The sequence below is a fragment of the Heloderma suspectum genome, chromosome 2 (assembly GCF_057233095.1).
Source record: "Heloderma suspectum isolate Gila_16-S chromosome 2, 16-S_ref, whole genome shotgun sequence".
In the NCBI taxonomy this organism is placed as follows: domain Eukaryota; kingdom Metazoa; phylum Chordata; class Lepidosauria; order Squamata; family Helodermatidae; genus Heloderma; species Heloderma suspectum.
The window spans coordinates 336,808,795-336,831,387 of record NC_139459.1 but is presented as its reverse complement, the minus strand read 5'-3'; the positions used below and the strand labels follow the sequence as shown (position 1 = coordinate 336,831,387).

The following is a 22,593-nucleotide window of genomic DNA, read 5'->3' as shown; positions in this document are numbered from 1 at the left end:
AGCCCTCTGGGCTTCTCAGTTAGCCAGGCAAGGAGCAATAATCAGAACTCAGCATGAAGAATAATGCAGCTCAGACATCCTGATAGACTCTTGCCCTGAGAGGACATATTACCTTCCCCATCTGACAGGTAATTGTACCAGAAGACAGCAGTGCCTTGCAGGGGTTTTATACGTAGGTTTCCCTTATCACAGTGTTTACGAGTGTCACGTAGGTCAACGTCATTCTGGATCAGAGACTAGAAGAAAAGAGGAAAATGCTTACTGTGCTGTGTTCCAGGGGGAAAAAAAGAATGAAAGCGCAGGTCATCCTCCACAACCAAAACTCATAACCCCCTTTATGTAAATCTCCTAATAAATCAGCTCCATATTTATCAAGCCACCTTGATTTTAATTCAAATAAAGCTAAGATAAAAAATCTAATAAATGAAACAATCTATTTAGACAAGAACTCATATTGTTTATGTGATACTTTGCATACTTAAGCTGTGATGCTATATATTTTGATGTAGGTTCTTACTTTAAAAAATATGGGAAGATATCAGCTCTGGTGACAAAAAGCATATGGTCTTACAAGAAAATCTTAAAGAATTCAAAATGTCAAAGATTCACAAAATGGTAATACTGCTGCTCTGAAAAGTGCTGGTGTTCACCACTTTTTAAAAAGCTAATGGTATCACTGCCTTGTTGTGGCAAAGGGGCTTGCGTAACTCAGTGAAGCCATAAGCTATGCCGTGCAGGGCCACCCAAGACGGACAGGTCATGGCAGAGAGTTCTGACAAAATGTGGTCCACTGGAGAAGGAAATAGCAACCCACTCCACAATTCTTGCCAAGAAAACCCCATGGAACATATCACAAGGCTAAAAGAGATGACGCCGGAAGATGAGCCCCTCAGGTCGGAAGGTGTCCAATATACTACTGGGGAAGAGCAGAGGGTATTTCCAAGTAGCGCCAGAAAGAGTGAAGCGGCTGGGCCAAAGCCGAAAGGACACTCAGCTGTTGATGTGTCTGGTGGTGAAAAGAAAATCCGATGCTGTAAAGAACAATATTGTTTAGGAACTTGGAATGTCAGATCAATGAATCAAGGTAAGCTGGAGGTGGTCAAACATGAGATGGCAAGATTGAACATCGACATCTTGGGAATCAGCGAACTAAAATGGACAGGCATGGGCGAATTTAATTCAGGTGACCATCATATCTACTACTGTGGGCAAGAATCCCTTAGAAGAAATGGAGTAGCACTCATAGTCAACAAAAGGGTGGGAAAAGCAGTACTGGGGTACAATCTTAAAAACGATAGAATGATCTCAGTACGAATCCAAGGCAAACCATTCAACATCACAGTAATTCAGGTCTATGCCCCAACCACTGATGCCGAAGAAGCTGAGGTTGATGGGTTCTATGAAGACCTACAACACCTTCTAGAACTAACACCCAAAAAAGATGTCCTCTTCATCATAGGGGATTGGAATGCTAAAGTAGGAAGTCAAGAAATCACCGGGATAACAGGCAGGCATGGCCTTGGTGTACAAAATGAAGCCGGAGAAAAGCTAATAGAGTTTTGCCAAGAGAACACGCTGATCATAGCAAACACTCTTTTCTAACAGCACAAGAGACGACTCTACACATGGACATCACCAGATGGTCAATATCGAAATCAGATTGATTATGTCCTTTGCAGCCAAAGATGGAGAAGCTCTAGACAGTCAGTCAAAACAAGACCTGGAGCTGACTGTGGCTCAGATCATGAGCTTCTTGTTGCAAAATGTCAGCTTAAATTGAAGAACGTAGGGAAAACCACTAAACCATTCAGGTATGACCTAAATCATATCCCTTATGAATATACAGTGGAGGTGAGGAATAGATTTCAGGGATTAGACCTGATAGAGTGCCTCAGGAACTATGGACGGAGATCTGTAACATTGTTCAGGAGGCAGCAACGAAATCCATCCCAAAGAAAAAGAAATGCAAGAAAGCCAAGTGGCTGTCTGATGAGGCTTTACAAGTAGCTGAGGAAAGAAGGGAAGCGAAAAGCAAGGGGGAAAGGGGAAGATATATCCAACTGAATGCAGAGTTCCAGAGAACAGCAAGGAGAGACAAGAGGGCCTTCTTAAATGAACAATGCAAAGAAATTGAGGAAAACAATAGAATGGGAAAGACTAGAGATCTCTTCAAGAAAAATGGAGATCTCAAGGGAACGTTTTGTGCAAAGACGTGCATGATAAAGGACAAAGAAGGCAGAGACCTAACAGAAGCAGATGAGATTAAGAAGAGGTGGCAAGAATACACAGAAGAACTATACAGGAAAGATCTTAATGTCCCTGATAGCCAGGATAGTGTGGCCACTGAACTGGAGCCGGACATCCTAGAGAGTGAAGTCAAGTGGGCCTTAGGAAGCATTAGTAACAACAAAACTAGCGGAGATGACAGTATTCCAGCTGAGCTATTTAAAATCCTAAAAGATGATGCGGTTAAAGTGCTGCATTCAATATGCCAACAAATCTGGAACACTCAACAGTGGCCACAAGACTGGAAAAGGTCAGTTTACATTCCAATTCCAAAGAAGGGCAACGCCAAAGAGTGTTCAAACTACCGCACAACTGCGCTCATTTCACATGCCAGCAAGGTGATGCTCAAAATCCTACAAGCTAGGCTTCAGCAGTATGTGAACTGAGAACTAGCGGAAGTACAAGCTGGGTTCCGAAGAGGCAGAGGAACTAGAGATCAAATCGCCAACATTCGCTGGATCATGGAGAAAGCAAGAGAATTCCAGAAAAACGTCTATTTCTACTTCATTGACTACGCTAAAGCCTTTGATTGTGTGGATCACAACAAACTGTGGCAAATTCTTAAAGTGATGGGAGTACCAGACCACCTTACCTGTCTCCTGAGAAACCTGTACGAGGGTCAAGAAGCAACAGTAAGAACCAGACATGGAACAACCGAGTGGTTCAAAATTGGGAAAGGAGTACGACAAGGCTGCATATTGTCACCCTGCTTATTTAACTTATATGCAGAGTACATCATGAGAAACGCTGGGTTGGATGAATCACAGGTCAGAATTAAGATTGCTGGGAGAATTATCAACAACCTCCGATATGCAGACGATACCACCCTAATGGCAGAAAGCGAAGAGGATCTCAAGAGCCCCTTGTTGAGGGTGAAAGAGGAGAGTGCAAAAGCTGGTTTGAAACTCAACATTAAAAAAACTAAGATCATGGCATCTGGCCCCATCACTTCCTGGCATATAGAAGGGGAAGAAATGGAAGCAGTGACAGATTTTACTTTCTTGGGCTCCAAGATCACCGCAGACGGTGACTGTAGCCATGAAATTAAAAGACGCTTGCTCCTTGGGAGGAAAGCTATGGCCAACCTAGACAGCATAGTAAGAAGCAGAGACATCACCTTGCCGACAAAGGCCCGTCTAATCAAAGCTATGGTTTTCCCAGTAGTAATGTATGGCTGTGAGAGCTGGACTATAAGGAAGGCTGAGCGCCGAAGAATTGATGCTTTTGAACTGTGGTGCTGGAGAAGACTCTTACGAGTGCCCTGGACTGCAAGGAGGTCAAATCAGTCCATCCTAAAGGAAATCAACCCTGAGTGCTCCTTGGAAGGACAGATACTGAAGCTGAAGCTCAAATATTTTGGCCACCTAATGCGAAGAGAAAACTCTCTGGAAAAGACCCTGATGCTGGGAAAGACTGAAGGCAGAAGGAGAAGGGGACAACAGAGGATGAGATGGCTATATAGCATCACCGATGCAATGAATATGAACTTGAGCACACTCCGGGAGAGAGGGCAGGACAGGAAGGCCTGGCGTGCTATGGTCCATGGGGTCACGAAGAGTAGGACACGACTGAACAACAACAACAACAGTAGGAGAGTACTCAGAATAGAGATTTTCCCCTCTAGAATCTGAATTTAAGGGAGGGAAAGCTTTTAGAAGTCCATAAGGTGACATAGACATTAGAATTTGTTGTTGTTGTTCAGTCGTTAAGTCATGTCTGACTCTTCGTGACCCCATGCACCGACCATAGCACGCCAGGCCTTCTCCCGGAGTGTGCTCAAGTTCATCTTCATTGCATCGGTGATGCTATCTAGCCATCTCATCCTCTGCCGTCCCCTTCTCCTTTTGCTTTCAATCTTTCCCAGCATCAGGGTCTTTTCCAGGGAGTTTTCTGTTCGCATTAGGTGGCCAAAGTATTAGAGCTTCAGCTTCAGTATCTGTCCTTCCAATGAGCAGTCAGGACTGATTTCCTTTAGGATGGACTGATTTGACCCCCTTGCAGTCCAGAGGACTCGTAAGAGTCTTCTCCAGCACCACCGTTCGAAACCATCCATTCCTCGGCGCTCAGCCTTCCTTACCATCCAACTCTCACAGCCATACATTACTACTGGGAAAACCATAGCTTTGATTATACGAACCTTTGTCGGCAAGGTAATGTCTCTGCTTCTTGCTATGCTGTCTAGGTTTGCCATAGCTTTCCTCCCAAGGAGCAGGCGTCTTTTAATTTCATGGCTACAGTCACCGTCTGCGGTGATCATGGAGCCCAAGAAAAAAAAATCTGTCACTGCTTCCATTTCTTCCCCTTCTATGTGCCAGGAAGTGATGGGGCCAGATGCCATGATCTTAGTTTTTTTAATGTTGAGTTTCAAACCAGCTTTTGCACTTTCCACTTTCACCCTCAACAAGAGGCTCTTGAGATCCTCTTTGCTTTCTGCCATTAGGGTGGTGTCGTCTGCGAATCTGAGGTTGTTGATAATTCTCCCAGCAATCTAATTCCGACCTGTGATTCATCCAACCCAGTGTTTCTCATGATGTACTCTGCATATAAGTTAAATAAGCAGGGCAACAATATATAGCCTTGTCGTACTCCTTTCCCAATTTGGAACCAATCGGTTGTTCCATGTCCGGTTCTTACTGTTGCTTCTTGTCCCTCGTACAGGTTTCTCAGGAGACAGGTAAGGTGGTCTGGTACTCCCATCACTTTAAGAATTTGCCACAGTTTGTTGTGATCCACACAATCAAAGGCTTTACCGTGGTCAATGAAGCAGAAATAGACGTTTTTCTGGAATTCTCTTGCTTTCTCCATGATCCAGCGAATGTTGGCGATTTGATCTCTAGTTCCTCTGCCTCTTCGGAACCCAGCTTGTACTTCCGCTAGTTCTTGGTTCACATACTGCTGAAGCCTAGCTTGTAGGATTTGGAGCATAACCTTGCTGGCATATGAAATGAGTGCAGTTGTATGGTAGTTTGAACACTCTTTGGCATTACCCTTCTTTGGAACTGGAATGTAAACTGACCTTTTCCAGTCATGTGGCCACTGTTGAGTGTTCCAAATTTGTTGGCATACCGAGTGCAGCATTTTAACAGCATCATCTTTTAGGATTTTAAATAGCTCAGCTGGAATACTGTCATTTCCACTAGCTTTGTTGTTAGTAATGCTTCCTAAGGCCCACTTGACTTCACTCTCTAGGATGTCCAGCTCAAGTTCAGTGACTGCACTATCATGGCTATCAGGGATATTAAGATCTTTCCTGTATAGTTCTTCTGTGTATTCTTGCCACCTCTTCTTAATCTCATCTGCTTCTGTTAGGTCCCTGCCTTCTTTGTCCTTTATCATGCCTGTCTTTGCACAAAACGTTCCATTGATATCTCCGATTTTCTTGAAGAGATCTCTAGTCTTTCCCATTCTATTGTTTTCCTCGATTTATTTGCATTGTTCATTTAAGAAGGCCTTCTTGTCTCTCCTTGCTATTCTCTGGAAATCTGCATTCAGTTGGATATATCTTCCCCTTTCTCTGATTTTATTTTGCACGTCAGAAATGTATTACACAGATGCTATCCAGTACTCATGCAGCTGTATTCCACAGGATGAGTGGTTGTTTTTCCAGGAACAAAATACTGCTACTGAATCTCCCCATAACAAATTAGTATAGCACATTTATTGTGCCATGGACAGATTATCTGGAAAAACCCTTGGATTCCCTCTACCAGATTCAATATATCTTATTACTTTTAAGTAGGTCTGCAATGTTTAATCAGTTAAATAATTCAAATATTTTAATTAAGTAAAAAAGTGCCCGATTAATTGGGCAGCAGATTTTTTTTGAAAGAATATTATTTTTAAAACTACTCATAAAAACTGCAGATAACATACAAGAAGAATGCTACTTGTAAGACAATGCCTGCTACAACAGATCTGTATATCTTCTTTAAAAAGTGTGCTTCTTGCTTCAAACTATTGCTTTTATCCATCTGAAAATTTAATCAACTGACTTAGCAGTGCAATCCTATGCACATTTACTCAGAAGTAAGTCCCACTATATCCAATGGAGCAATCTAAGATTTCTTTAACTGGTGACAGTCCTTTTTGAAAAGTTTTACACTTTTCTTTTCCTGTACCTTTGAAAATGTAGGCTGTTGGCCCATGAAATCCATCCAGAACTTAAAAAGAAGTAGTACCAGAGGAACCTTACTCTAGGTTTTACAGAAAGAAAAATGGAGGCACCTACAAGGAAAGACCCTTACCAACTCTTCGTAGGTCCTGTTGTCAGCAATAGGAAAAGTGGTCTCTCCTCCTCCCGTCACATTATTCAGGTAGAAGAGTACTGTCACATAGCTGTAAAAGATGGGGTAGCTGCCATGGGTTAGGCTCTGAAGCACTGAAATTATTTAGTACTTCCCTTTATAGAGGGGTTGACAGGTTCTCTGTGGCCACATTCGGATGTTACTTTAAGCCATGGTGGCTTAATAAGCTACCCACAGTAGCTTATCTTTGAAATAGTCCACGATGCCTGCCACACGACCAGGTTAATAAACTACTCTGCATAGCTTACTAAGCTACTGTGCCTAATCTGACCTATCCCCCCTCCCCTTGTCCTGCTGCAGTCCTCCTGCCTGAGCAATGGCGCTGTTTCACCCATTCATTACATTGCAGCAAGGGCTACAAGAAGCAAAATCCCTGTGTGTACCAAAAAGGGGTGGCACAAATAAACCCTTGCAAGTTTGCTGGATTGGGACCAAACTTCACACACAGCCTCTCCTAGTTGGGAGGCACCTGATGCACCATCAAAACCCTGCACAATTACCCAAGAGGAGGGAAAATCCTAGGTGCACCAAAAAGGATGCGGCAGCTATAACACCTTGGAGGTTTGCAGGATCGGGACCAAACTTCACACACAGCCTGCCCTCGTCAGGAGGCACCTGATGCACCATCAAAACCCTGCACAATTATCCCAGAGGAGGGAAAATCCCTCATGCCTCAAAAAGAGGGTGGCATAAATAAACCCTTGGGGGTTTGCAGGATTGGGACAAAAGTTCATAGGCAGCCTCCCCTAGGCACCCGACACACCCGCAGAACCCTCAGTTGCACATCCCCCCCGCCTGTAGCCACTGCTGTCATAGACGCCTTTAGTGTTCTCAAAATCACTAAAGCACTGTGGGTTATCATGATGTCCGAACCCAGTCTGTATGTTCCCATTTCACTTCGCAATCTGCTGTCCAGGGCTAAGGGTGCAATCCTATACATGCTTAGGCAGAATTTGTTCTACAATTCCCAGCATGCCCTGGCCAGCCATGCTACCTGGGGAATGCTGGGAGTTGTAGGACTTATTTCTGTCTAAACATGCATAGGATTGCACCCTAATGGTATTTTCAGGGCAGCCTTTCCTTGAGATAAATCTAAAATAACTGAGGCCATCAGCCTTGGTTTCATGACTATTTAATAGCTAATTGAAATGGAGACACCACTGCTTTTTCTATCTGTTCAGTGCTTCTTTTTTGGTTTGCCAAAGAAAAAGAAGTCTTTCTCCCCATAATTCCTACATTAGAAAAATAAAAACGTACTCTGACTTTTGACCTCCCCATGGTTATGTGAAGCAAACTGATTGGAGCCTTTACATATGAATGTTTACATCCCCAAAAACATTAATAGGGGAGAACAGAACACCAGGAAATTAGTCTCCTCTTCACATTCTAGACTCACCGGCATGAAGTCTCAAACGGAGCAGTTTCATTGGCAATCAGTTTGGTGTGACTGCATGCCGTCTCCGGGAACACTGGCCCACTGTCCATATGGGCATGGTAGTGCCCGCCCTGGTCATATCGCACCACTTGCAGGGGTTCACTGTGCTCCACAATCTCTGGGGGCAGACGGGTCAGATGAACCACCCTGAAGAAGGAGAAGCAGAGGTGTGCCAACACGACTACCGAACTCTATATATTTCCACAAATATGCCCACTATGCCACTAGTGTCCCCTCCCCCCGTGATAGCGATGCAAGGGTTGCACCAGACAAGATCAAGATAGTAACCAACTGGCCTTGATAGCCAGTCAGCGCTAGTGGTATCAGTGATTTAGACTTTATTCACATTTGCTCCCTTCTGTTAAGATACCCAAATTCAGAGAAATACAGCATTCGTATCTTGCTTTTCAATATTCATTTAAAAGTGTTCATGCAGGTGAAGCCTGAATTGAGGATTCTTTTTAAAAATCTAACAGTAATGCTAGGTTTGATCACCTGCATGTTGAAATGGAAGAGAAGCATATTTCTCTCTCATGTTCCTCCTTTCCTAAAACACAAGAGGAGCAGAGAAGCTAACCTTATGAAGGAGAGCTGAAGCAACCACTCTTACCATCATTTAAAGCAAGGCTAGGCAGAAGGTAGATCTACAGATGTTTTGGACTTCAACTTCCAGAAGCCCCTGCTAGCATGGCCAATGCTCAGGAATGCTGGGAGCTGAAGTCCAAAACATCTGGAGATCTACTTTCTGCCCACCCCTGCTTTAAACTATTTAAAATAAGCCAGAGGGAGGGAGGGAGAGGCCGAGAGCAGAGCCAACAGATTTAAGTTGCAATCCTAAACACACTGACTAGGGAATAAGTCTCACTGAACTCAGTGGGACGTACTGCTGAGTAAACATGCTTACAACTGTCCTGTCGATTTGGTAAGAAGAGAGTCCCAAAGTGTCAATGGCCGCTTCCCTCCTAGGGCAAATGCCAGCTTTGGGCGGGGGGGGGGGGGGGATTTTCATCAGGACTGCAGTGCAGAGGGACAGGGTTAAAACCCCATCCCCATACACTGCAATCCAGATCCCTCTCCTGAAGTTTTTTTTTAAAGTAAAACCATGTTAAATGCACAGATGCATTTAGCCTATTTTCTATTTGGTCCCGAGTTACATTTCAGGTTTTGGCTGCATCTCTGTATGCTTTGGTGGGCAGGAAATAAGATTTTTTTGGCCTTTAAAAGCTTAAAAAAAACCCTGAACATTATTGTAAGTCATCACAAATAACCATGGCCTTTCAATGGGTTATATCCAGTGTTAAAACAGACCCACTGAAATGAATGGGGCTGAAATTAGTCATGATTTCCCATTTATATCAATGAGTCTACTCTAAGGGGGACCAACACTGGATACAATCACCTAACTTCAAAAGAGCAAAATATTTACTTTTTAATCAGTAATTTAAAAACAGATGACTAATCATCTAAAACCACTTTTAATTCAGTTGAGAACCTTATAACAAATAATAAAACTGAGCAGCATCCTAGTACAGCTGCAAGTGGCGATCAGTCTCTCGCTGTGTTTAAGTATTTCTGGGTCACCCTTACCCCAGGAGAGTGTTTACCTTTGCTGTATGGTGCGCATGACTTGGTGCGCCCCCTCGCCTTGATACAGCCACGTGTGCTGGCTGTTCCGCACCAGGTCACTCATCTTCACTTTTTGGCTTCCCATATACTTGTGGAAGTCCCGGATGTTCAGTTGCTTAAACTCCTCCAAGCTCAGCACACCTAGCAAAATGAAGAGAAAAAGCACAGGCTGTTGGTAGCTTCATCTTGCTGCAAGAATTTATGCCATATCAGAGCTGCATTAATCAAACAACCCTCTAGCAAGCATCTAGTCTGTCTTAAATGGAAACACCTATTCCCAACTATAATAAAACAGGTGCCTTAGAAGCAAAAGAATGAAATTAAAAGAAGAGGAACCCAAGTGAAAAATGAAAGTCAAGAGCCCAAAGCAAAGAACATCACAGAGAAACCTTTTTCTACTGCAGTTAGCACAACAGTCAGATGGTAAGTGAATGGCAAGGCTGTTGGCCCACCCCTTGTTAACAGACATGACTCTGTGTTAACAGAGGGGAGGGAGGAAAAGCCCCTATTCCCTAGCTAGAGCCCTAGAAGGTTCTGAACTGCAGCATACGTAGGCACAGTGTATACTTCCAGAATTACAGAGAAACAACAAAGGAAATCATGATGTTGAAAGCACCAAGTCACGCTATCCACTGAACCATGCCATCTCTACAAGGCACAGTAAGGTATCAGAATTGACTCATACCAGTGACAGGAGAAACATATGAAGGACATAGGATGTTTACCTGTTCCAATGTTCGTCTGTGGTAATGCTAAAATATATTTTAAAACTGGCAGGACGTCATGTGTAAGCTTATTTGGAAAAATTGTAAGCTAAGAGGTGGGCTAAAAATAGCACAGGATCATTGGGACAATGGTGGTCTTGCAACTGCCAAGGTTGGAATTTTATTATAATGTAAGCAAGGTGGTCTGGAGAGCTGAGTCTGGAGAGCTTTACAAAGGAGGAAAAGTAATAAAGGGTCTTGTGGCAACTTGAAGACTATCACATTTATTATGGCATATGCTTTCGTCCATCAGATGCGTGAAGCGTTACTGAGAATTTACAAAGGAGAAGACGTTTTTATCCAATAGGAATGATAGCAATTCCATTGAGGGCGATAGCATGGAGGAAAAAAACCTCAATACAAATATTACAGTAAAGACAACTTTATTTTGGGATTGATGTTTGATACATGGAACAAATGAAGAGAAAACTAATACTTGGCATATCACCTCTTGCCTCAGTAATTTGTTGTTGTTGTTCAGTCGTTCAGTTGTGTCCGACTCTTCATGACCCCATGGACCATAGCATGCCAGGCCTTCCTGTCCTCCGCTCTATCCCGGATTGTGCTCAAGTTCATATTCATTGCATCGGTGATGCTATCTAGTCATCTCATCCTCTGTCGTCCCCTTCTCCTTTTGCCTTCAGTCTTTCCCAGCATCAGGGTCTTTTCCAGAGAGTTTTCTCTTCGCATTAGGTGGCCAAAATATTTGAGCTTCAGCTTCAGTATCTGTCCTTCCAATGAGCACTCAGGGTTGATTTCCTTTAGGATGGACTGATTTGACCTCCTTGCAGTCCAGGGGACTCATTAGAGTCTTCTCCAGCACCACCGTTCGAAACCATCCATTCTTCGGCGCTCAGCCTTCCTTATAGTCCAGCTCTCACAGCCACACATTACTACTGGGAAAACCATAGCTTTGATTGGACGGACCTTTGTCGGCAAGGTGACGTCTCTGCTTCTTACTATGCTGTCTAGGTTGGCCATAGCTTTCCTCCCAAGGAGCAAGCGTCTTTTAATTTCATGGCTACAGTCACCGTCTGCGGTGATCTTGGAGCCCAAGAAAGTAAAATCTGTCACTGCTTCCATTTCTTCCCCTTCTATATGCCAGGAAGTGATGGGGCTAGATGCCATGATCTTCGTTTTTTTAATGTTGAGTTTCAAACCAGCTTTTGCATTCTCCTCTTTCACCCTCAACAAGGGGCTCTTGAGATCCTCTTCGCTTTCTGCCATTAGGGTGGTATCGTCTGCCTATCGGAGGTTGTTGATAATTCTCCCGGCAATCTTAATTCCGACCTGTGATTCATCCAACCCAGCGTTTCTCATGATGTACTCTGCATATAAGTTAAATAAGCAGGATGACAATATGCAGCCTTGTCATACTCCTTTCCCAATTTTGAACCAATCGGTTGTTCCATGTCTGGTTCTTACTGTTGCTTCTTGACCCTCGTACAGGTTTCTCAGGAGACAGGTAAGGTGGTCTGGTACTCCCATCACTTTAAGAATTTGCCACAGTTTGTTGTGATCCACACAATCAAAGGCTTTAGCGTAGTCAATGACGCAGAAATAGACATTTTTCTGGAATTCTCTTGCTTTCTCCATGATCCAGCGAACGTTGGCGATTTGATCTCTAGTTCCTCTGCCTCTTCGAAACCCAGCTTGTACTTCCGGTAGTTCTCGGTTCACATACTGCTGAAGCCTAGCTTGTATGATTTTGAGCATCACCTTGCTGGCACAGAATTTAAACCTTAATCAAAAGCTAGGATATTTTTCTTGCTAGAACCAATATAAGCTAAATTTATAAATGTTACAGGACTGTACTAACCATGCTATAATCTGCTGAAGTTGCAAGGTCAGCCTGTTCAATGTTACCAGTATCAACAGGCTAGAAGTTTTGTCATGGCCCCCAAAAGGCAAACAACATTTTAAGATATGAGACTGAATTTGAAGAAATTGTTAGGATCAAAAAGGAGAGGAATGTTTCTAGCATATATAAACAACTTAAGATTGTTACAGGGTTATTAACTCCTAGAAATTAAACATTAAAAAGATCTGCGGTAGACTATTTCACAATAGGTATGGTTGTTTCTCTTCAGTAAAGGATCACAATTTTCTATTTGTTTAGATTTTACAGAAAATTGTATAAAGACGGCCATGAAGTGGTAGCTGACACTGGAAACTTTAGGAGATACAACACTGCAAACAGGAAATATTGGTTTTGCAATAGCGCAAAGGGAGTTTCTTTCTTCATCCCTGGTGGGAATGTTTAAGGGACAGCGATTTTGGGGAAATTGTAATTAGTTCCATAAAAAACATGGTTGAAATTAGGATCTCATAAAATCCCACAGTCTGTTGTTCAATTAAGCAAAGGAGCATGTTCCAAGTAGCCATTATTTATTTATTAATTTTGAATTTGCTTGTTATGGTGACAATTATTTATATCAAGAAGAAGTACAAGGCTGTTACTCAACCTTCAAAGAGTTGGTTAAAAATCTATGAAACAATGAGAACAGCAAAATTAAGGATAGACAATCATTATCAGAAAAAGGAAGGAAAAACAGCTGGCTAGTATATATACATTAGGAGTAATGTGAGTGGAACGTTAATGTGCATAACAGCCAGTCACTGTGCACAGTCACCATGCCTCATGGAAAATGTGCATATAATATGTCCATGAAGAGGGAACTGTGCACATTTCCCAAACAAAAGGCATAGTCCCACAGGCCTCAGGGAATATGCATAACTTAGCAGGATTTTGTACTTTCTCCAGGCAATGTGAATATCCAAGAGGCCTTGGGGTATATGCAAATCTTGACTGCATGTTGTACATTATCCGATCAGTATGCATACTCTCTGCGATTTTATTTCTAGTTCAGAGTTAGGCAACCTGCTGTCTGTGGGTTGCATGCAGTCTTCTGTCTTAATTTTATGTGACCAGTGGTATCCCCTCCTGCCATTCAGCTGAGCAGCAGGGGGAAAAAAAGGTGTGACTCTAATTCTTTTCCTCACTGGTCTGCTTTTCAGAGTTGAGCAGCTGAGTAGGGGAGGGGTTCAGGGAAAGGGGAGGTTTAAACCTTCCATCTCCCCACAATCCTGATGAAAACTGCCCCCACGCTGCTATTAAGCTTAGAAAAAAGCACTTCTCCCTGTGCTGCTCAGCTGATTGGCAGGGAACAGCTGCGCAGAGCGGAAAAGGGGACTGAGTTCTAGATAGTTAATCTTTATCTATAACCCTGCCCCCCTTTCTCCCACTGATCAGCTGAGCAGTGGGATTCTGCAGCTACACCACTCTTCCCCACTGCTCAACCCTGTGAATGGATAGATAGGATGAGTGTGTGTGAATCCATTCTCTGTCTGTCTGTCTGTCTATCTGTCACACACTCACCATCTATCCAACCCACCTTATCCATCCATTCACAAATTATGTTTGTGTGAATGGATGGACAGATGCAAGGGGGGGGTGAGAAAAAGAAAGATAACCACCACTGCTCTCTCTGTTACCCTTTCACACCCCCATCTATCCATTCAGTTGATGGATGGATGGATGGATGGATGGATGGAGTGAGAAAACATTCACATACACCCTTCACCTCCATCCATCTCCACAGCTGAGCAGCAGGGAAACAGCTGAGCAGCAGGGAAGAAGGGAATAGCTGCGCTGTCCCACTGTTCAGCTAGCATGGTGAGTGTGCACAATGGCTGGTTGTTATGCACAGTAGCCATTCAACTCGCATTACCCCTAACATATACAAACCACATTTAGACTTGGCGGATTGCTTGCAATATTCACTTGTAATATTCACAACTAAGCTAGATCCGGAAAAACTCCCATGATATCATTTGTATCATCGAGTTTCCCTGGTTTATTATATAAAATGTCAGCAATGAATTTTTAAAAGACACAATATTTTAAAGCTCTAAAATAGATATTCATATTTTTTAAAGAACTGGACTCTACCCACATAATGGCTTTGCTCAGATGTACATATCTTGGCTTATTAAGCTGAGATATGCATAAGCCTTGTGCCTGCATGCCCAGTCTTCGTGCTGTCATTCCTAGTGCACTGCGGCTGGAGACTTCCTGGGTTAATTAACCAAAGTTTTAAGTGGGAAACTATAGTTACCAGGATTCTGGAAACCAGTTTTCTGGTTTGAATGCGATGGGAAACTATGGCTAATTAATCCAGGAAGTCTTCAAACATGGTGTACCAAGAGGGTAACAGGGAAGGGGTGGCATGAGGAATGGACCATGCAGCACCTGGGCATAAGGCTTGTGCATATCTTGCCTTAATAAGCTGAGATACATATATCCAAACTGGCCCTGTATTTCAGTAGCATAAGTTTGGTATTGGTGCTTCAAATAGTGTGTATACATGACTATTTATTTAATGTATTTCAAAAATTTCTAGGCTGCCTTACAAGGCAGAACTAGCACACTGGCAAGTCTAATGATGAATCAGAAATGTCGTTGGCCTCAAGAAAGAAAAATTAGTATATGTATATAAAAAAGTAGGAGCAACATCTGGCACACTCAAACTGTTTGTCTGTGCACCTGGGCTGAAGAACATGCCTCTCTAGAGGGTACTGGAGGCACAGCAGATATTGTGAGGAAAAAGGAATATGACTGACTAGAGGCTTAGAGGATAGGACAGTCATGTAGGTCACAGCAGCACTGCCTATGTATACTGAAGTCCAGAAGACACTTGCATGCTTTTAATTCAAACCACTCCCCACATGAGGGCTAAAAGTTGGTTTTAAAAACAAACATAAACATAAAATGCCACACAGGCAGGAACTGCAGAACAAGAGCCTTAGTCACAGTAAATTGTAAAGTGAAGAGGAAAGGAACACAGTCTGAGGTCAACTTAGGACAGTCATGATCATCATTTATTTCCAGTGCATGCACCCATTTTCTATCCCACTATTCCTTTATCAGCATCAGCCTCCCATGATCTATCGCCACATCCAGGTTATGACCTTTGGCTTTCTTGCTGCCACACCGCTAACAATGGAAGGAGCAGCACTCAGGAAGTGAGGCCACCCCACACACACCAATGAGACCTTAACTGAAGTTCTTTAGTTCAGTGATGTTTACAGTGCTGGAAACAGCACAAACAGTGCATCCTCCCTGGCCTCTGCCAAAGACGTCACAAGCTAAAAGAGCATTGGGGCATGGGTTTACCCACCGGATTTGGACCCCCGTACTCCATTCACCATAGTGCTGTGTACTACTCCAAAGCAACCTCTCTAGGGCTGTGCAGGTCATCAGGCAAGCTGGCAGCGAGTGTACACACTTTGCTCGTTTACTTAATTTGATTAGGAAATGAAGAGACGTTCAACTGAAGGCATTCTAATTAGAGCAGGAGAGGTCGCAGTGTACATCCAAGCCAGCAGGAGGTCTGGGGAGGCCAATGGGATGCTTGATGCCTCCTGGAGCTCATGTAGCCCCTAGCATAAAGCAGAGGGGTGGAGGGAAATCAGGCTGAGAAAACTGCCTCTCTGTCCAACTGTCCATCAGATACCAGAAGCACAGCACAGCAAGTAGCAGACTGGAAAAGGATCTCTGACAAAATAGTAGACCTTGAGAGGTCACACAATACGGGCACTAAATATTAATGCAAACCCATGTACTTAACAGGCTTAGAACAAATGTCAAGACCGGTGGGGTGGGGTGTAGGGTAACAAACAAGTGAGAAACAGACAACATCTCCAGACAGCCCTTTACTACTGAAGCCAAAGAAATATATGCTTTAGCAGTGCACAGGATGGCTCTGTTCAGATGCACGTTAGGGAAGGGTGGTTAGGCTAACCATGGTGCATGGTGGTTGCCGCTAACCACTGCGAGTGCTACTGCCACATGTGCAGGTAACCATGTTCCGCAACGTGGTTAGACTAACCCTAACCACCACCCTCCCTCTCATAGGAACCCGCAGTTGGCTGGATGGGTGGCCATTTACTCCAGTGGCCTTTGCGCTGTCAGCCATTTTGGTGCATGGTGCTGCCGGCCATTTTGATGCTTGGCGGCTACTCCTTCTTTGGCCGCTCTTGTCACAGAGTTCTACTGCAGTTGTCAATTAAGCACGGAAGCTGTTCAGACATCACATTACGGCATGGTAGAGCCCACTAATCATCTTGCAACAAGTGGTGAGTGAACATGGTTAGTTCATGGTTAATAAACAACCATGGTTGGGTCAGACGCCTGTTCAGACATCACACTATGCCAACATGGTTAGTTCAAAACTAACAGTCATGGCTTAGCATGATGTCTGAACAGGGCCACTATGTGCATGTTGTTACTGAATGTACAGTTGCCCAGCACACCTCAGTGAACACCTCTCACCCCATATGATTGTTTCTTACAATGGTGAAGCCCTACTGAAATTCCCTTCTATTTGTGAGGTTCAAGTATTGTGGGTAGGAAGATGGAGCAGAGACTTCTTGGTTGTAGTTCCCCTTCCCATGGAAGCTTAAGCCCCCACTGCAGATGTTTAGAAAGCAAAGCAAACCCTCCATTTATAGGAAGGTATTTGGGGGAATTGCTATCAGTTTAAACCAAGTACATTCATTTTTATTCTTCAGGCCAAAAACCCCTCTTATACTGAAATGCTGGTAATCTCAGAAGTACTTTGTATTCTGTAGTATATTAAATTTGTTATGTTTTCTAAACAGCTTGTCTGTAAAACAGCACATAAACAAACTTGCTAGTCAAAGTTCCACACTACCCAACATCCATTTGCCCCATCCCAAGATAGATAGAACTCATCAGGACAATGAATACACAGTGATCATAAAAGCCTTCTTCTCAATAAATAGGCTCCCAATTGACAGTAGTAGATCTCACCCAAAACCTTCCAAAGATTTCTTGAAGCATTTGCAAGGAGAGAGTGAGAATGTTTCTGCATCTGGGTGGACTGGACGACAGACCGGCAGGTATACTGTATACAGAATAATCTGAACGCTAGGATATACAGAAAGATACAGAAAAAAGTAGTTCTACTATGTGTCAAGTGGTAGGACCTGGAAATACCTCTTCTGTTTCCTGTGCCTCAGTTTCTCCTTCTGTCAATAGGCTTGACAGAGCACATTTTCTTTAAAACGTTGAATAAATCTGTTTTGCAGTCTCTTATGGACTGTCCTTAGGCTGCACTCATTTGGGGATCTGTCCTCTTCCTGGATTCCAGTAGGCTCAGACCTGCTTGCAGAGCAAAAGTACACAGTATATTAGAAGGCAGCATTAACACTGTCTCACCATTGCCATCTGGGTCTGCTTTCACTGCAGTGTACATCTCCCGGATGCTCTCAGGTGTCATCCACCTGCCATTTCCTAGACGGGTATGTGTCAGCACCTGAAATTACAAATATATTAGCTTCTTGCCAACCATTACCTAGAATGTAAAACTGAGTCTAGCATGTAATTACATCCAAGTGCTGCATCCTGGAGAATCTGGATCACAGAAAAAGCAAGCGATTTTCCCCAAGAACATTCAGATAAGCAATTTACCCTCAGATCCCAACTTCCACATTTATTCTGTCTTTGTTAGGCAGCAGCGATCTTCCAAAGAAAGTAACCAAAAAAGCATGCTTGATTGCATTTGTCCTGAGGTCACTGATTTCAGGCATGCATCTTCATATCTTAGTGACTACATCAAGTATTGTGTGAGTGTGAACAGTGATGCAGATAAAACACCAAAGGCAGAACTTTCATATCACCCCTGAAAATCTTTTGCAATGGAAGTTAGTTCTTATGCGTGGCTGATAGTCATCAACTGAGGAAACAGAGTGATGCATGCATCAGCCCTTTGGGGATTCAGCAGCATACAAGAGTTTGTCAGGCCATGTTTTATACAGAGGCAGAATGTAATACACTGCAGTATGCAAGATCTAATAAGGCAATGTCCAATTCTTCATGTAAACAATAAACCCAATCATGATGAAAAAGAGATAGATGGCCTCAGCCCTTTGGGGATTCAGCAGCATACATGAGTTTGTCAGGCCATGTTTTATACAGTGCAAGAACTAATAAGGAAAGGTAAGGAAAGGAAAGGAAAGGAAAGGAAAGGAAAGGAAAGGAAAGGAAAGGAAAGGAAAGGAAAGGAAAGGAAAGGTTCCTCCTGTGCAAGCACCGGGTCATTACTGACCCCTAGAGGGACGCCGCTTTCACTGGCGTTTTCATGGCAGACTATAGCAGGGTGGTTTGCCATTGCCTTCCCCAGTCATGACTACCTTTCCCCCAGCAAGCTGGGTACTCATTTTACCAACCTCGGAAGGATGGAAGGCTGAGTCGACCTGAGCCAGCTACCTGAAAACCAGCTTCCGCTGGGATCGAATTCAGGTCATGGGGAGAGTTTCGGTTGCAATACTACCGCCTACCACCCTGCGCCACACGAGGCTCAAGATCTAATAAGGCAATGTCCAATTCTTCATGTCAACAGTAAACCCAATCATGATGAAATATTGCAAGCACTGCTAACCTAAGCCCAGCTAGTGGAACCAACAGACATGGAAATTAACTGGCCAACACTATAATTTCTCTCATCTTTGAGCACCCATAGATACAGTCAATTTCTGATTACGCTTGTGACTATGGGCCCCAGAAACATTACAATAAGCCAATGTTTCTTAGACAGAAGAAATTTCTCCTTCAGGCCTCTGTCCTATACTGAATTTGCCCTCACAGATATTGCCAATCAGAGCACATGAAGTATTGTCAGGGTGACCATGCACAATTAAATTAAAGAAATTTACATTCCCACACCCAAAGATGCTCAGTGTTTACAGTATGGCCTCATGTGGACACAATCCTACATCAGGAACAACCCTGGGAGAGCATCAGGCTCACATGCTACGTCCCCATTATCCTATTCTCCTCTAGCATGGTCATGACATAGAAATTAGAAGCATGTACTTCTGTTTTCAACTAACCATAGTTTGTCATTATGTCCAACCTGGGAACTGAGGTTAATTTTAACTATGGTTTATCCAAACAAGCCAGGATGGTAAACCAGGCTGAAGTTGGCTTTTTAGACAAACCAGAGGTAAAATTAACTGCAGTTTATCCGGATTCAGACTTAACAAACCATGGTTAGTTTAAAACAGGAAGCAAATACTTTTGATCTTCTCCTTGACACAGCACAGGAGGAGGGAGGGAGAGTACTCAAGCCCAAGGATCACCTAGGTTGTTGCCATAGCACTAAACTATGACATAGTGTTACATCTGAACAAGGCTTTTATCTCCCAAATAATATCAACTATTCCCTCCAATACCTCCTTGAGCTGCAGCTGTCCATCCTGGTTGTGGTCCAGTAGATTAAAGATGTCCATCTGGCTGATATCTATCATTTCCATAGCTTCCTCATAGTCTTCTGTGGGCAGAATTTGGCTTTTCTGTAGCCCTTTCAGCTGAGCCAAGTGGATAATTAGCTTACATTCATCTTCATTTAGGAAGTCTGGAATTTCTACCAAGGGAGAAAGAGAGAGAAAAGTGAACTCTCCTACTAGAAGGTGAACACCAAAAGAACACAAACACCTTCCATAGAATCATAGAATAGTAGGGTTGGAAGGGGCCTATAAGACCATCGAGTCCAACCCCCTGCTCAATGCAGGAATCCAAGTCAGAGCATCCCTAACAGAGGGCTGCCCAGCCTCATCTTGAATGCCTCCAGCATGGGAGAGCCCACTACCTCCCTGGGTAGTTGGTTCTATTGTCGTACTGCTCTAACAGTCAGGACGTTTTTCCTGAAGTTCAGTCAGAATCTGGCTTCCTGTCACTTGAGCCCATTGTTCCGTGTCCTGCACTCTGGGATGATCAAGAAGAGATCCTGGCCTTCCTCTCTGTGACAACCTTTCAAGGACTTGAAGAGCGCTATCATATCTCCCCTCAGTCTTCTCTTCTCAAGGCTAAACATGCCCAGTTCTTTCAGTCTCTCCTCAAAGGGCTTTGTTTCCAGTCCCCTGATCATCTTTGTTGCCCTCCACTGAACCCTCTCCAGCTTGTCTGCATCCTTCTTAAAGTGCGGTCCCCAGAACTGGACACAGTACTCCAGATGAGGCTCAACCAGTGCTGAGTAGAGGAAACTAATACTTCCCAGGATTTGGAAGCTATACTTCTATGAATGCAGCTCAAAAGAGCATTTGCCTTTTTTGCAGCCACATCACATTGTTGGCTCATATTCAGCTTGTGATCGACAACAATTCCAAGATCCTTCTCACTTGTAGTGTTGTTGAGCCACGTATCCCCCATCTTGTAACTGTGCATTTGATTTCTTTATCCTAGGTGCAGAACTTGGCATTTATCCCTATTAAATGTCATTCTGTTGTTTTCAGTCCAGTGCTCCAGCCTATCAAGATCACTTTGAATTTTGTTTCTGTCTTCCATGGTATTAGTTATCCTGCCCAATTTTGTGTCATCTGCAAATTTGATCAGCATTCCCTGCACCTCCTCCTCCAAGTCATTCATAAAAATTTTGAAGAGCACAAGGCCCAGGACTGAGCCCTGCGGTACCTCGTTCATTACCTCTCCCCAGTTGGAGAAGGTCCCATTGATAAGCACTCTTTGAGTCCGATTCTGTAGCCAACTGTGGAGCCACCGGATCGTTGTTTCATCGATCATCAAGATATCATGGGGCACTCTGTCGAAAGCTTTGCTGAAGTCGAAGTATATTATGTCCACAACATTCCCACAGTCCACAAGGGAGGTTACTTGATCAAAAAATGAGATCAGATTCATCTGGAAGGATTTGTCCTTGACAAATCCATGATGGCTTCGAGTAATCACTGCATTGCTTTCAAGGTGCTTCCAGATGGATTGCTTTATCATCTGCTCCAGAATATTCCCAGGGATTGATGTCAGATTGACTGGTCTGTAGTTCCCAGGTTCCTCTTTTTACACTTTTTGAAGATAGGGTCAACATTAGCCCTCCTCCAGTCATCTGGCACTTCCCCCATCCTCCATGATTTCTCAAAGAGAATAGACAGTGGTTCTGAGAGTTCTTCTGCCAGTTCGTCATCTGGCCCTGGAGATTTGAACTCATTCAAAGTAATTAGGTGTTCCTTGACCATATGCCTATCGATCTCAAGCTGCAATCCTGCCCCTTCAGCCTGTACTTTGCCTTTGCCAGGGGGGGCATAGACCTTCTTTTGGGAGAAGACTGAGCCAAAGTAGGAATTGAGCACTTCTGCCTTTTCTTTGTCATCTGTTATCATTTTACTATCCTTAGTTAATAGCTGAACCACCATTTCTTTCCTCTGGCTTTTGATGCAGAGGGAGTGAGTCCTCTGTCCTTGATGCAGTTCATACAACTGTTCCAAAATGGAACACATGTTGGGAACATCCACTCTTCCTCTCCTCAAGCTTCAGTGTAAAGATCCTTGCTTGTATTTAGCTAGCGTCCCCTGCCCCTTATGTCCTAACTTGAGAACTCTGGCTTAATTTTGGTTAACAAACTAGGAAAAGAAGCCAGGATATGGCCCTGGGTTATTTTTCTGGTTTTTAAACTGACATTAACCCACAGTTCCCCAGCTAGGATACAAGCGGGAATTCTGGCCTAATAAAAGCCAGGATCGTTGCCCTGAAACCAGCATGTGATGGGAGGAGGGCAGGAAAGGGGGAGAAGTGCTTGGCTCCAGCACTCCTTCCTAGCCTTATAAACCATGGTTCATGAAGCCTGGAACAACTATCTGAAGCAGGCCATTATATATCATCTCTGATTTACCCTATACTCATCCACAGTGTTCTCATTAGTTGACCTCTGTCACCGACACAGAGAAGGGTCTACCATTACTACAGTCTCCCAAGGAGGAAGGGGTACATATACCTGCAGTCTCTTCCTCCCACATGCTGGGGTGGGGGTGGGGGGAGAATGAAGGGTAAGCACTGACTGTGCCCTCAGGTAGTGCCACTCACTCTTCTCTCTCACTCACTCACTCCCTCACGAACTTCTACTGGGAACTTCTACTGAGAGACTGAAAGAACTGGGCATGTTTAGCCTTGAGAAGAGAAGACTGAGGGGAGATATGATAGCACTCTTCAAGTACTTGAAAGGTTGTCACAGAGAAGAAGGCCAGGATCTCTTCTTGATCATCCCAGAGTGCAGGACACAGAATAATGGGCTCAAGTTACAGGAAGCCAGATTCTGACTGAACATCAGGAAAAACTTCCTGACTGTAAGAGCAATACGACAACGGA

At 43.7% G+C, this 22,593-nt stretch overlaps 2 protein-coding genes across 4 annotated transcripts in view; both read right to left on the bottom strand.

Moving 5' to 3' along the window:
• Window positions 1-41: 41 nt before the first annotated feature.
• Window positions 42-14,090, bottom strand: LOC146355078 (transmembrane prolyl 4-hydroxylase-like). The gene is made up of 5 exons (XM_084829839.1): window positions 13,991-14,090; window positions 9,630-9,792; window positions 7,987-8,172; window positions 6,531-6,621; window positions 42-236 (listed from the first exon to the last, which is right to left on the bottom strand). Exons 1-5 carry the CDS (start codon window positions 14,088-14,090, stop codon window positions 42-44), a joined length of 735 nt encoding a protein of 244 aa, XP_084685965.1.
• Window positions 14,091-17,449: 3,359 nt separating this feature from the next.
• Window positions 17,450-22,593, bottom strand: part of LOC146355076 (transmembrane prolyl 4-hydroxylase-like) — a 29,715-nt gene continuing 24,571 nt past the window's right edge. The window contains exons 3-4 of one of the 3 annotated variants that reach the window (XM_084840640.1): window positions 19,674-19,864; window positions 17,450-17,755 (exon numbers count right to left, since the gene is read on the bottom strand). In XM_084840640.1, coding sequence (XP_084696766.1) covers window positions 17,546-17,755; window positions 19,674-19,864 — 401 coding nt within the window. In that variant the 3' untranslated portion in view covers window positions 17,450-17,545. The remainder of the gene's footprint in view (window positions 17,756-19,673; window positions 19,865-22,593) is intronic. The other 2 variants (XM_084840641.1, XM_084840642.1) reach the window with 2 other exon arrangements.